Source organism: Haliaeetus leucocephalus, unplaced genomic scaffold (assembly GCF_000737465.1).
Source record: "Haliaeetus leucocephalus isolate CR32 unplaced genomic scaffold, Haliaeetus_leucocephalus-4.0 Scaffold184, whole genome shotgun sequence".
NCBI lineage: Eukaryota > Metazoa > Chordata > Aves > Accipitriformes > Accipitridae > Haliaeetus > Haliaeetus leucocephalus.
The window spans coordinates 10,017,298-10,030,129 of record NW_010972620.1 but is presented as its reverse complement, the minus strand read 5'-3'; the positions used below and the strand labels follow the sequence as shown (position 1 = coordinate 10,030,129).

Sequence of the window (12,832 nt, the reverse complement as noted above, 5' to 3'; positions counted from 1 at the left end):
AGCGGGGGGGCGCCGTGGGGGGCTGGCAGGCGGCGGAGACACCGGCGTGTCCCCCCTGGCCGGGGCCATCACTTATTTATTGAGGTCAGGCTGGGGCGAGCGGGGGACGAAGCGGGGGGGAGCTCCGTGGTGGCGTTTCACCCACGCCTGGAAAATCCCCACGGGAACTGCCCCGGGGGCAGCGGGCTCGCCCCCTGCCCCACGGCAGCTCTCTGCGGTGTAAATCCGGAGGGGGTCCGGGGAGGATGGGGAGGGGCTCTCCCCCCCTCCTGCTGCAAAGCCTCCCTCCCTAGGGAGGGGCCGGGGGCGGTCAGGTCCTGCTCTTCGGTGTAAAGCTGAGGTCCCCACGTCCCCTCTCCAGACCCTTTCCGGATTTACGCTACTAGCTAAAGCCCCTTTGCACCCCCTACTCCGGATTTACGCTGCCAGGCAAAGCCCCTTTGCACCCCAGCATCCTTGCCCCGGGGCAGGGCAGCCTGTGCCCACTGCCCCCATAGTGGTACCCAGGAGCCCTGCACCACCTAGTTTGGACCCCGGGGCTCTGTAGGACGGGAGGGGACAGGGCTGGAGAGGGGGTCACGAAGCTCCTCGTCCGCCCAGGCTGTGCCGCTGCACCCGGGACCCATCGTGCCAGCGCCAAGCACACACACCAGCCGGCCCCGGCATCGCGCTGCTAAGAGGGAGCGGTGCCCGAGCCTGGGCATGTGCTGCTGGACTATGCCATGTCCCCCCCCGGCTGGCGGGCAGCCCCGGCCCCGTGAGGACACTGCCAGCCCCGAGCCAGACGCCGGGACGCCGGGGTGCCCAGCACCGCCATGGCCCAGGGCTGGGACGCGACGCTGTCGGGGATGACGGCGGGCAGCCGGTCGCGGAGCTCCAGCAGCGAGGCCAGCCTGGCTCCCCGCTGCCTCCTCAGCAAGCAGAGCCGCCTGCTCAACGGGGTCACCCGGGTCAGCCGTGCCACGTCCCCCATGGGCCGCGTCATCCTCATCAACACCCCCATCGAAGGTGCGTGGGGTGTCCCAGCTCTCTGCCCACCTGCGTGGCCAGGGGGGCCTGGACGCCTGGGTTCTCTGGGTCTGGGGGCAGGGAGAGTTGTCCTGGGACTGGGGACATCCCCAGCAAGGGAGACGCCCCCCGCCATTGCTCGCACCCAGCCCAGGTGACACGTCCCGTCCCCTGTCCCCACAGCCAGCAGCAACGAGAGCGACATCATCAATGCTATCACGGTGGAGAAGAGCGTGGACGGCAAGCTGGGCTTCAGCGTCCGCGGCGGCTCCGAGCACGGGCTGGGTATCTTCGTCAGCAAAGTGGAGGAGGGCAGCGCTGCTGGTAAGTGGGACAGGGCGAGGGACAGCAGTGGGGACAGACATGTGCCAGTGAGACCCTCTTGAGAAGCTGCAGTGCCGCAGCGACGATGCCACCCTTCGTGGTGGCAAGCCACCATTCTCTCCCTGCCACCTCTGGCTGTGGGGTTTTCAGGTTTCCCAGGGAGAAGGGCAGGGGACAGGAGTGGGCAGCCCCGAGCCAATGGCTCTGAGCTCCATCCCCAAGTCACACTGAGGTGACAAGCCCCCCATGCCTGCCACAGCCTCAGTGGGATTGCCAGGCATCCCTACCTCTGTTCCCGTGGGGTTTGGATCAGGCTGGGGACATGTGTAGGGAGGGGACACCAAACAAGGGTATCGGTGCCAGGTCAGGTGCTCAGCTGAGCCGTGTGCTCCTCGCAGAGCAGGCTGGGCTGTGTGTTGGTGACAAGATCACGGAGGTGAACAGCGTGAGCCTGGAGAACATCACCATGAGCAGCGCCGTCAAGGTCCTCACCGGCAACAACCGCCTGCGTATGGTGGTCCGGCGGATGGGCCGCGTGCCGGGCATCAAGTTCTCCAAGGAGAAGACGGCGTGGTGAGCAGGGCATCCCCCACGCCAGCACCCCAAAGCCCAACCCCATGGAGGGCATGGTGGGGAGGCTCAGTGGGGGATGCTCGGGGACAGGGAGGATCCCAGAGATGGGGGGACCCCAGGGCGGTGGGGTATTGGAGGTCTCTGACAAAGGTGGGGAGAGCCCAGGGCGGGGCACAGGATGAGATAGGAAGGTCTGGAGCAGGCAGGGTGTGTGCAAGCCCCATCCTCAACATCCCCCGTCACCATCACTCTCCTCCACTGGGTGATGCCAATGGCCCATCCTGCTGGAGGACGAGAGCTGGACCCTCGAGCCCCCCCAACACTGTGCCTGTGCTCCAGGGTGGATGTGGTGAACAGGCGCCTGGTGGTGGAGAAAAGCGGCTCAACGCCGTCTGAGAGCGGCTCTGAGGACGGGCTGCGGCGCATTGTCCACCTCTACACCACCTCCGACGACTACTGCCTGGGCTTCAACATCCGCGGTGGCAGGGAGTTCGGCCTCGGCATCTACGTCTCCAAGTACGGCCACCCTGGGGAGCATGAGGGGGACGTGGCGCCCCGATGCCTGCTGTGCCCAAGCTGGGGCTCGGCATCCCCTCCCTGGCAGAGCCCCCTCATAAGACTGGGCATCACCACTGTGGGTGCTGGGGCACAGGCCACCCGGGTGGAGGTGTGGGGCAGGAGCAGAGCTCCAGGGAGGGCTCGGCCCCATCCTGCCCCTCCCCTGCTGCCCTAGAGTGGACCCCGGGGGGCTGGCGGAGCAGAACGGCATTCGAGTGGGAGACCAAGTCCTTGCAGCCAATGGAGTCAAGTTTGAAGACATAAGCCATAGCAAGGCAGTGGAGGTGCTCAAGGGGCAGACTCACATCATGCTAACCATCAAGGTACCCGCGCCCGGCCCCGCGGGACCCCTGGGCAAGGGGGGTGGTCAGCATGTCCCCACGCTGGCGCTGCCCCAGCTTGGCTGGGAGCCCACGGGGCTGGTGCGGCTGCTGGCTGGTTGGGTTTCAGGCGGGTGGGGAGGGGAGGGGGGATACATTATTCATGGCTGGCACTGGATCGGGTTCGCCCGGTGTGCGCTGACCCCCTCGTCCTCTCCCCCTGTGCCTAGGAGACAGGACGGTTCCCTGCCTACAAGGAGATGGTGGCCGAGTACTGCTGGCTCAGTCGCTGTAAGGGCAGTGCTGCGCGGGTACTGGCAGGGACACTGGTCTGGGGTGCGGCGGGGCTGGGACCCCCATGCAAGCAGCATTTGGCCACCGTGGGGAGGGAGAAGGTCCACATGCCATGGGAGTCCCATGGCCTTGGAGAGGGCATGAAGCTCCCTGTGCCATGGTTAGCATCCCCACAGTCCTCATGGACTTGCAGGGTCCTACCTGTCCCCAGTCCTTGGACATGTCCCCATCCTTGGAGGGGACATGAAGATCCCTATGCAATGGCCAGCAGCCCGCTGGTCCCCACGACCCTGTGGGACCACACATGTCCCTTATAAGGGACGCAGAGCTCCCCATGTGACAGCCAGCAGCTCTGCAGTCCCCGTGGCCCTACGGGTCCCCACATGTCCCCACGGATGCCCCACAGTGTGTCACCCCATGTCCCCACTGTGCCTTTGCAGTGACCAACGGGCAGCTGCAGCAGCTGTCTCAGGCCTCGGAGACCAGCTCCTCCATCTCCTCCTACTCCTCGGGGCCGGCACCAGGAGTGGTGAACGGGGTGGGGACAGCCGCCTCGGGACCCCCTGCCCGCACTGTGGACGTAGCCATCTCCACGGAGGACGGGCCGCGGCGGAGCTGGGCACGGGAGCGTGCCGAGCGGGCCATGCAGACCGAGCCGGCTGCCGAGGGGCTGCCAGAGACACGTCGCACGGTGCGGCCCCCTGAGCTGCTGCGGGACACGGCCATCCGGGGCCAGGGCGCCCGCGAGCCCCCTGGCACCCACCCGCGCCGGACCTTCGCCCACTCACCCAAGACAGCGCTGCTGCTGGCGCTGAGCCGGCCCCGGCAGCCCATCACACGCTCCCAGAGCGACCTCACCGTCGCTGGTAGGCACCAAGGGCACGGCCCCACGTGTGGGACTCAGCCCTGGGTGGGTTCCCCTTCCAGCCCTGCACCCCCAGCCCTGGGAGTCCCACAGCTAAGCCCCAGCCCCACATGGAGCCTGCCCCCTGCTCAAGCATCCTATAGCCCCTGACCCACATGGATACCTGGCCCCCTGCTCCTGGGCGTCCTATAGCTGAGTCCCTGGCCCCTACCCTGGCACCCTATAGTCCCCAGCCCATAGGGACTCCTGGCCACCAGCCCTGGGCATCCTATAGCCCTGTGTAGCCCCAGGCCTGTCCCTGGGGCTTGCTGGGCACCCCAAAGCCCAGTCCTATGGCACCTGGAGACCCGCTGCATCCCACAGCAGGACTCTCTTCCAGGCAGTGCCCCCCCGTAGCCCCCCCCCCCCCCCCAAGTTCCCTGCCCCCAAACACCATCTGGGGTGACATCCCCTGGCCTCTCCACTCCAACCCCCCCCCCCCGTCTCCAGAGGAGAAGCGGAAGAAGGAGAAGCCAGAGGGACAAGGGGCACGGGGGGGGCCCCCAGGGCTGCACCGCTCCAAGACCCTCGTCAACCTCTTCTTCAAGGGGGGCCGTGCCACCAGCCAGAGCTGGGCCCCCCCCAGCCAGGAGCTCCCCACCTCCGACCGCCGGGCACGCACCAAGTCCCCTGGGCGCCCCGATGGGGACAGAGGTACCGGGGTGGGGGACAGGGCAGAGAGGGACCCAACCTGGGAGTGGTCCCCCCCTTCTGTGGGCACCCGTTGTGGCATCCCTGGCATGGAGGGGGGCATGGGGCGGGGATCCCCAGGCATGCAATTTTGGCAATGGGCAGCAATGCCGCTGGCCTCCCCCAGGCGCTCACACCTCTCCATCTACCTTGCAGTAGGCGCTGTGCAGAAGTTTGTCATCCGGAGCCTGAAGCGGGGTAACGGGGGTGCCCGTGTGCCCGGCAGGGGGGGTTGGTGCTGCAGGGCAGGCTCTGCATGCGCCTGGCCCAGCGCTGCATGTGTCTGTCCAGCTCTGGCATGGAGTGATCTGTTGGGGGGGGGGGCATGGGGGTTTTTGTGGGATGCCCAGGGCAGTCCTTGCCCTGCTGGCCACCCCTCCTTGCTGTGCCCCCCCCCAGAGAAAAGCCGCCGTGCCAGCATCCTGGGCCCTACGGGCATCGCCGCCCTGCAGCCCAACGGCAGTGACCCCGAGGCCCGGCTCCCACACATCCAGGACACCGCCGCACGCCTCCTCAGCCCCGACGAGGTGACGGCCGTGCTCCGACACTGCTCCCGGGTAAGGCACCGCAGGCAGGGTGTGGGCAGGGCGGTGCTGGCACCCCCAGGCTCATCCCCGGGCAGCTCCTGCATCCTGCTGGGCACCGCGATCAGCGCTACGTGCCCACGTTAAGCTCTGGGAGGTAAACTGAGGCACGGGGCGGAGGGTGGGGGGCACCCGTCCGCTGACGTCCCTCCTGCGCCCACAGTACCTGCACGAGGGCAGCGTGGAGGATTTGGTGCGGCCGCTGCTGGCCATCCTGGACCGGCCTGAGAAGGTCCTGCTGCTGCGGGATGTGAGGTGGGTGGTGCTGGGGGTACCTCGATACTGCCCAGCTGGGTGGGATGGACCCAGAGCCACACATGCTCTCTTCAGCCCTGATCACACTCCATCCCAGAGACTGCCACAACCTGTCCTCTCTCTGCCCCGGCAGGAGCGTGGTGGCCCCCACGGACCTGGGCCGGTTCGACAGCATGGTGATGCCCCTGGAGCTGGAAGCCTTCGATGCCCTGAAGAGCCGCTCAGGTAGAGCCTGGCCCCCCGGGACCTTGGCCGGTGGGGGGCAGCGGGCAGGGGTGGATACAACTTGGGGAGTGACCGGTGGTTCTCCCCGACTGCAGTGCGCTCACCTGCCCTCCGCCCGGCCCACCACGACGTCCCCCCCAAGAGACACCTCATCACACCAGTGCCTGGTGAGTGCCACTCCACGGAGTCTGCCTGGCCGCCGGGCTGCCCCACGGTGGGGGGGGCGCAGGGTGGAGTGGGTACAGGGGCAATGTGGGGGAGGAGGAAGGGAGCTGGAATGCCTGGGTGCAGGGGGTCCGAGGGGAGAGGGCATCTGGTGTCCCTGGGTGCTGGGAGGCCCTGGAGTAGCAGAATCTGGGGATCCTGGGTGCCTGGGGGTCCTGGGGAGGACCTGGAGTCCGTGGAGAGAGCTGGGATGCCTGGGGGTCCCTGGGTGTCAGGTCCTGGGGAGGGGAGCTGGGGTGTCTGAAGGTCCCTGGAGGAGGAAGATCTGGGGCCCTTGGTGCCGAAAGGGTGTCTAGGTAGCAGAGGTCCTAGAGCTTTGGGGTCCCCCAGGGGATGCCTGGGTGGCAGGGGTCCCAGGGAGTGGGGCTGTGGGGTCCCGTGGGATCCCTGGGTGGCAGGGGTCCCAGGGAGTGGGGCTGTGGGGTCCCGTGGGATCCCTGGGTGGCAGGGGTCCCAGGGAGTGGGACTGTGGGATCCAAGGGGGATCCCTGACCCCCTCTTGTTACAGACTATCGGGGTGGGTTCCTGCTGAAGCCAGTGGGGACCGCAGAGCCGGAGGAAGCTGGGGGGCTGCAGGCGAGCCCAGCCCGGCCGCGGGCCTCCCCCAGCCCCCGCCGCCTTCACCCCCGCACCTACACCCCGCTCCCCGACGTGCCAGTGGATGCCTACACCTGCGCCAGCCGGCCCCTGCCCGCCACCAGCCCCCGGCCCCCCAACTGGCTGCTGGCTGAGCCCCCCCCGGGCGAGGGGCACGGGCACTCGTACAGCCCCTGGCTGACCTGGCGGAAGGACCCCCCTGGGACGGTGCCCAACAGAGGGGCCGAGGTGGTGGGGAAGACCCGGCGGGCACGGCCCCCCCTCGCACCTCTCTTTCGGGGGCCAGGGGGTGAAGCAGGGGCTGGGGCAGCCACCAATGGCCCTGGGGATGCTGGCAGGGAGGAAGAGGAGGAGGAGGAGTATCGGCTGCTCACTGTCACGCTCTCCAAGCTGAAGCACTCGCTGGGTGGGTGGCACATGGGTGAGACCCCAGGGGTGGGGTGGGGACAGGCTGGGGACCCTCCTCCTGGCACCAGCATCACTGGTATGGGTGGCACTCTGTTGGCAAGGGGCACCCCATTTAGGGGGCAGGGGGTAAAACCCCGAGCACTCCTCCAAAACTAGAAGGGGAGAAGAGGAGCTGCCCCTGCCCCAGCCCCTCGTCCCTCATCTGTGTAGTACCTACCAAAACAAGGCAGGAAGGACGGAGGCACGGCTGCCCAGGGGAGGGGGTGCCGTGCCTGAGAGTGGGTGGGGGTCCCAGCCTGCCTGGATGCGAGGGTCTCATGGTTCCCTTGCAGGGATCAGCATCTCTGGTGGCATCGAGTCAAGGGCGCAGCCGGTGGTGAAGATCGAGAAGATCTTCCCTGGGGGAGCTGCCTTCCTCAGTGGCATCCTCAAGGTATGGGGGGACCATGGGGAGGACCCAGCATACCCCAGGGGCTGGGCAGGCATCCAGCCCCCCCCCATCCCATGGTGCCACTGGGTGCTGGCAGTCCTCTGGCACCCCAAAGCAGCTGCACTTCACCCCACTACCTTCCCTCACGGGGGCCAGGCTGGGCAGGAGCTGGTGTCGGTGGACGGGGAGAGCCTGCAAAACGTCACCCACCAGAGGGCTGTGGACATCATCCGCCAAGCCTACCGCAACAAAGCCAAGGAGCCCATGGAGCTGGTAGTGCGGGTGCCTGGAGCCCCCCTGGAGTGATGCTGCACCCCCTCTTCGAGGACCCATCCCATGCTCCTGAGGAGCTGGATGGCTCATTCCTGCACTGAGCTGTGGCCAGTCTCAGCACAGCCACAGGGTATGAGAGCCAGACCCACCCCATGGGCATGGAGGAGCTGCCTACAGCAGGACCCGAGGGGGGGCACCACTGGCAACGCAGGAGGAGGACAGGTGGCCCCTGACCCTGCTCCGGACACACAGACACAGCCCTGAAAAAACCACAGCCAGGGGCTTGTTTTTAATTGGCGTTTCCAGGCGGTACACGGGCAAGCCGGGCTCTGGGAACGGGACACGACCAAAATAAAGTACAAAAATCCCCCCCCAGACCTGGGGGCGACCAAGCCAGAGCTGGGCACGGCCAAGCTTTTCCTTTGGTTTTACGCCCTTGGGTGCCCAGCTGGGCCCCCTCCCACCTCTGCCCACCCCAGGGGTGTCCCCAGCTGGCACCCCCAGCACCGTGCCCCTCTCCCCTGGCAGACTGGGCATCACAGGGGCATGGGCCAGGGTTTATTTTGGGGGGAGAAACAGAGGGATGCTGGGGGCAAGGGCATGGGAAAGGCACTGAGGGCAAGCTGCCCCGTGGCAGAGGTGAGGGGGGCACAGACAGGCAGGGTGTGAGCTGGGAGAGGGTGATACGTTTTGGTAGGTCCTATAAAAATAGAGTTATTTAAAATGGCACAGAAACGAATCCCCTGACAAACACATGAGGAGCAGGGGGAGGGAGGCCGTCATGGGCAGGGCACACACCACCCCCTCTGGAAGTGGCCGGGTGACAGTGCCAGCAGGGATGAGAAGGAGGGGACAAGCCAGCCCTCTGCCTGCCCAAGGTGACCCTGGCTGAAGCCAATGCCACTAATCCCCCGGGCACTAAGAGGATCAGCAGGAACCAGCTCCGGGCGGCCCTGAGGCCAAGACTCGGCCCCCACCTTGCCCCACATCTCACAGGCAACTCCTCGCTGCTGTGGGCGCTGGTGCACCCTCGCCCCAACACCTCCATGCTGGGGAGGGGGCAGCGCCTGCGGTCCCCTCTGCCCCCTCCCAGTGCCAGCGGTCTCTGCAGAGCCAGGGGGAGAGCAGGGATCCCCTGGAGCCCCACAGCTCCCAAAATCCCAGGGGCTGGAGGTCCCTCCTGCCCTCCGAACACGGGGTGAGGGCAGGCAGCATCTCAGATCTCGGTGGCCGTGATCTCCTCGAAGGGTGGGTCAGGGCCGGGGGGGTCACAGGGCTCGGGCGGGGAGTCCTCCCCCTGGAGCCGGAGATGCTGGAGCCGCTGCTCGAGCCGCCGGTTGCGGCGGTACATCTGGATGTAGCTGTATTGCAGCTGCTTCTGGTAGCGGATGACCCGCTCCTTCTCGCCCTGCCACGTGCCGCGCTCCTGCTCGAAGGCGTCCCGCTGCTCCTGCCCACGCCGCCGCTCCAGGGCCACCTCTGCCCGCAGCCGCTCCAGCTGCCGCCGCAGCCCCGCACCGCCCCGGGGCTCCTCGCCGGGTTGGGGACATCCCTCGCTGGGTGGGGGGCACCCCTCGCCGGGGGGGGGCCACCGCCCCCGAGTGGCTTCCCGCAGCCCCGCCAGCTCCTGCTCGAGCCGTCCGGCTTTGGCGCGGAAGAGGTCAGCCTCGCTCTTGCGGCGCTGCAGTTCATTGGCGCAGACCTCCAGCTCCAGCGCCTTCAGGCGGGCGGCCTCCTGCAGCCCCTGCACCCGCCGCTCGCCCGCCTGCAGCTGGGCCTGCGCCTCCCGCAGCTGAGCCCGCAGCCCCAGCAGCTCGGCTCCCCGCTGCGCCAGCTCCGCCTGCGCCTCCTTCAGCTGCTGCTTCAGCAGCGAGATCTCCCCCGACTTCTGGCACACCTACGGGGACAACGGGGCTCAGGCGCCGGCCGGGAACCCCCCTACCAGCCGGAGCCCGCGCCCCCCGACTCGCCCAGCACCGCAGGGCGACTCACCTCCCACTTGGTCTCCTCCAGCCGGGGTGCCAGCTCGGTGCGCTCACGCTGGAAGGAGGCGCAGCGACGCTCCAGCAGCTCCCGCTCCTGCAGCAGCTGGGCCAAGTCCTCCTGCAGCTGCTTCTTCTCCTGCTGCAGCTGCAGCACCTGGAGCTGCAGGACCTGCTGCCCCCGCTGTGCTGCCTGGGCCGCCCGCCGCGCCTGGGCCGCACAGCGCTGCCGCAGCCCCTCCAGCTCCTGCTCGCAGCGCCTCTGCTTCTCCTCGTACACCTGGGTGGGGGGCACACAGGCGCACACACATGCTGGGGGGGGCGGCATGGCACCCCCCCACTTCTGCTGTCCTCCCCAAGACGGGCACCCCTTGCCCACAAGGAGGGGAGCGGTGCATCCCCCCCAAATGGGGGAGGGGTCCAGAAATGGTGCAGTGTGGTGATGCCCCACTCCTTCTGCCCCCCCATCCCTCTGCACGCTGTGCCCCCCATGTCAGCACGCCCAGCCCCACCACCAGCAGGGAGAAGACGCAGGTCCCAGGCACATCCAAAAAAGGGCACCCCAAGATGAGGCACTCCATCTACAACTGGCCCCCCGGGCCACACACGGCTCCCCCAGAGACTATATAGGACCACCCACCAGAGGGGAAAACCCCATTCCCAGACCCACAGAGAAAAGCATCCCTGTACAAGGGTCTGTAGAGGGTCCCCAACAGGGGTCTCTGCCCCCCAACCAGGGGGGATGTCCACACGAGGTGCCCCGGGGAGGGGGGCCAGGACCGGACAGGGGGACACCAGGGGCGTACCTGGCAGATGGCCACCTCGTTCTCGTCCAGGCTGTCGCGCAGGAGCCGCAGCTCGGCCTCCCTCTCCCGCAGCTTGTCCTCCAGCTCCCGCACCAGCATGGCCTCCTCACCGGGCAGGGGCGAGCGCCCACAGGAGCCGCTCTCTGAGGAGGGCCGGCCCCGGCCGCTCAGAGAACCTGTGCTCTTGCTGGAGGACGAGCGCCCGCTGTCCGAGTTGGAGGGGCGGCAGCCCCCCAGAGGCTCGGGGGGACCGTGGGGGGTGACCGGCAGGGCGCTTGCCTCGGGGTGCTGGCTGCAGCCCGTGCTGTAGGTGGGCAGGCTGGAGAGGGAGTTGCGCCCCGAGTCCGAGAGGGTGCTGGCGCGGCAGCTCAGGGAGCCGGGCTTCTCGGCACCCAGCAAGTGGGTGAGGCTCACCTGGCTCTCCGAGAGCCCTGGGCGCGTGCCTGGCTGGGTGCTCCGGAGCTTGGGCACCACCGGCTTGAAGGCCATGGGGCGGATCAGGGTCTTCTCCACGTTCTGCCAGGGGAAGAGGGGAGAGAGGAGGGGCTGGGCTGGGGGGGACCCATCATCCTCCCAAGGGGCTGCCTGGGGTGGTGATGGGGGAGTGTCCCCAGCCCCAACACATTTGCACCCCGAAGAAGACAGGGGCCGGTCACTGCCCACTCCATCTCCCCTCTGTGGGGTGCCCAGGTGGGCTCCCACACACACCCCTGGCACAAAGGAGGGGACACCAAGGGCATGAAGGTGGCCACCTCCCCGGGGACACCAAAAATATGGCCATGTGGCCCCAGTTCACATGCCCAAGCCAACAGCCCCAGCGTGGCACGAGGAGCAAAGCCAAGACCCCAGCACCCACCCAGCCAGCTGCCGCCCCCCCCTCACCTCCTCCAGCTTGCCGGAGACAGGGACAAGCTTGGGGGGCGGCCCCCGGAGGTGATCACTGGGGGCTGGTTCATCACGGGGCTCATCCGAGTCGCTGCAGAGGCTGGCAGGAGAGGGGCCATCGAGCCAGTCACCGCAGAAGCCCCCATTGGAATAGGCGTGGCTGACGCCAGGCATGGTCACGCAGGGCTCCTCAGGAGATGGGGGGTCCCTGGGGGTGGCCCGGAGCAGCCCCTCCTGCTTGCGGAAGGAGGCGGTGGGGGGTTCCCCGTCACAGGGCTGGCTGGCACGGTCATGGCGGGGCCGGCTGGGCAGGAGGCTGCCGACGCTGCCCATGGTGGTGAGGGGCGAGCAGGCGGCAGTGCGGAGCTGCGCAGCCCCCTCAGCGGCGGCCTCGAGGGGCACCGGCAGTGTCTGCACGATGGCCATGGCGGGGGGGCCCCTGGCAGGCAGGGGCACGCGGGCAGCCTGTGGGCAAGGGAGACTGGGCATCAGAACCATGGGCACTGCTGGCCATGCCCCACGGGCTGCCAGCATCTCCAGGTGGGCACGGGGGCACCCCCAGACCCCTGGCCACCATCCCCAGTCTCATGGGCGTGGGGCAGCCCAAAGGGAAGCAGGCAGAAGGAGATGCCAAATGAACCAGAATAAAACTGGGATTACCCAGGGCAGCAGCACCAGCAGCCCCCCCCAGCCGGGCTCAGCACCCCAGTGGTGCAGTCTGGGTCTGTCAGGGGCTGTGGGGTGCTGGTGGCACTGTGGGGCAGCGGCAATGAGGTCCTGCCCCCCGCCGTGCCCTGGCGTGACCCCGTCATGGGAAGCCTGCCAGGGCTGGAGGCGAATCCCGAGAGGCCCACGGAAAGCTGGCTCCTGGGCAGCCTGCCTGTCTGCCCCATGGCGCCTGCCAGCACAGCCCCCACGGAGAGTGGGGGGCAGCCCCACACAGTGGGGACAGCCACTTCCACTGCCCCAGAGCCCCTGCCTCTCTGCAGCGACCCCACAGAGGGTGCCCCCCACCCCCAAGCATCCACAGTGGGGCGCAGGGTCCCCTGGAGACAGCCACCAAGGGGGCAGCTGCCAGGCAGGCAGGTGGTCCAGTATGCGGGCACCAGGCTCTTTCCCAGCCCCAACACACACGTGCCCCTTGTTCCCACCCTGCATGCCCCCCTCCAGCTGGGGGGGGCTCTGCCAGTGCCCTGCTGCGGCCCCCCCTGCCCCAACCCATGCCATACGCCCGCGTGACAGGAGCCAGCCGACGGGCTGGATCCGTCCCCCGCTGCCTCATCGCATCTCGCACATGGCTGCGGCTGGCACGGGGCGCAGGCGGGGGGGGCCGCTGCCCGCATGGTCTTGCCCGCCGAGCTGTCACCTGAAATCAATCCGCCTGCCAGCAGCCGGGGGACGGGGGGGAGAGCAGGGGAGAGATGCCGACGAGCCAGTCCCCCCACCACCATCACCCCTGCCATCACGTGCCGTCCGCGGGCACCGTGATCT

General features: G+C 68.1%; 2 protein-coding genes across 2 annotated transcripts; one reads left to right on the top strand and one right to left on the bottom strand.

Moving 5' to 3' along the window:
* Positions 1-815: 815 nt before the first annotated feature.
* Positions 816-7,701, top strand: PDZD7 (PDZ domain containing 7). The gene is made up of 16 exons (XM_010564998.1): positions 816-1,008; positions 1,192-1,332; positions 1,731-1,905; positions 2,245-2,421; positions 2,639-2,786; positions 3,014-3,074; positions 3,518-3,943; positions 4,432-4,635; positions 4,828-4,869; positions 5,071-5,228; positions 5,419-5,510; positions 5,644-5,735; positions 5,831-5,902; positions 6,469-6,963; positions 7,298-7,398; positions 7,552-7,701. The coding sequence occupies exons 1-16, from the start codon at positions 816-818 to the stop codon at positions 7,699-7,701; spliced, it is 2,727 nt and encodes a 908-aa protein (XP_010563300.1).
* A 1,183-nt stretch (positions 7,702-8,884) lies between these two features.
* LZTS2 (leucine zipper, putative tumor suppressor 2) lies at positions 8,885-11,767 on the bottom strand. Its single transcript, XM_010564997.1, has 4 exons — positions 11,339-11,767; positions 10,457-10,972; positions 9,661-9,930; positions 8,885-9,565 (listed from the first exon to the last, which is right to left on the bottom strand). The coding sequence occupies exons 1-4, from the start codon at positions 11,765-11,767 to the stop codon at positions 8,885-8,887; spliced, it is 1,896 nt and encodes a 631-aa protein (XP_010563299.1).
* Positions 11,768-12,832: the final 1,065 nt, after the last annotated feature.

Bases quoted from the DNA above. Each gene is read 5' to 3' on its own strand.
- LZTS2 (XM_010564997.1), bottom strand. From the start codon at position 11,767: ATGGCCATCGTGCAGACACTGCCGGTGCCCCTCGAGGCCGCCGCTGAG. The intron at 9,931-10,456 runs GTACGCCCCTGG...CCCCCCACCCAG, and splicing joins ACGAGGTGGCCATCTGCCAG to GTGTACGAGGAGAAGCAGAG. The intron at 9,566-9,660 runs GTGAGTCGCCCT...TTGTCCCCGTAG, and splicing joins TGGAGGAGACCAAGTGGGAG to GTGTGCCAGAAGTCGGGGGA.
- PDZD7 (XM_010564998.1), top strand. From the start codon at position 816: ATGGCCCAGGGCTGGGACGCGACGCTGTCGGGGATGACGGCGGGCAGC. The intron at 2,422-2,638 runs GTACGGCCACCC...CTGCTGCCCTAG, and splicing joins CTCGGCATCTACGTCTCCAA to AGTGGACCCCGGGGGGCTGG. The intron at 3,944-4,431 runs GTAGGCACCAAG...CCCCGTCTCCAG, and splicing joins GAGCGACCTCACCGTCGCTG to AGGAGAAGCGGAAGAAGGAG.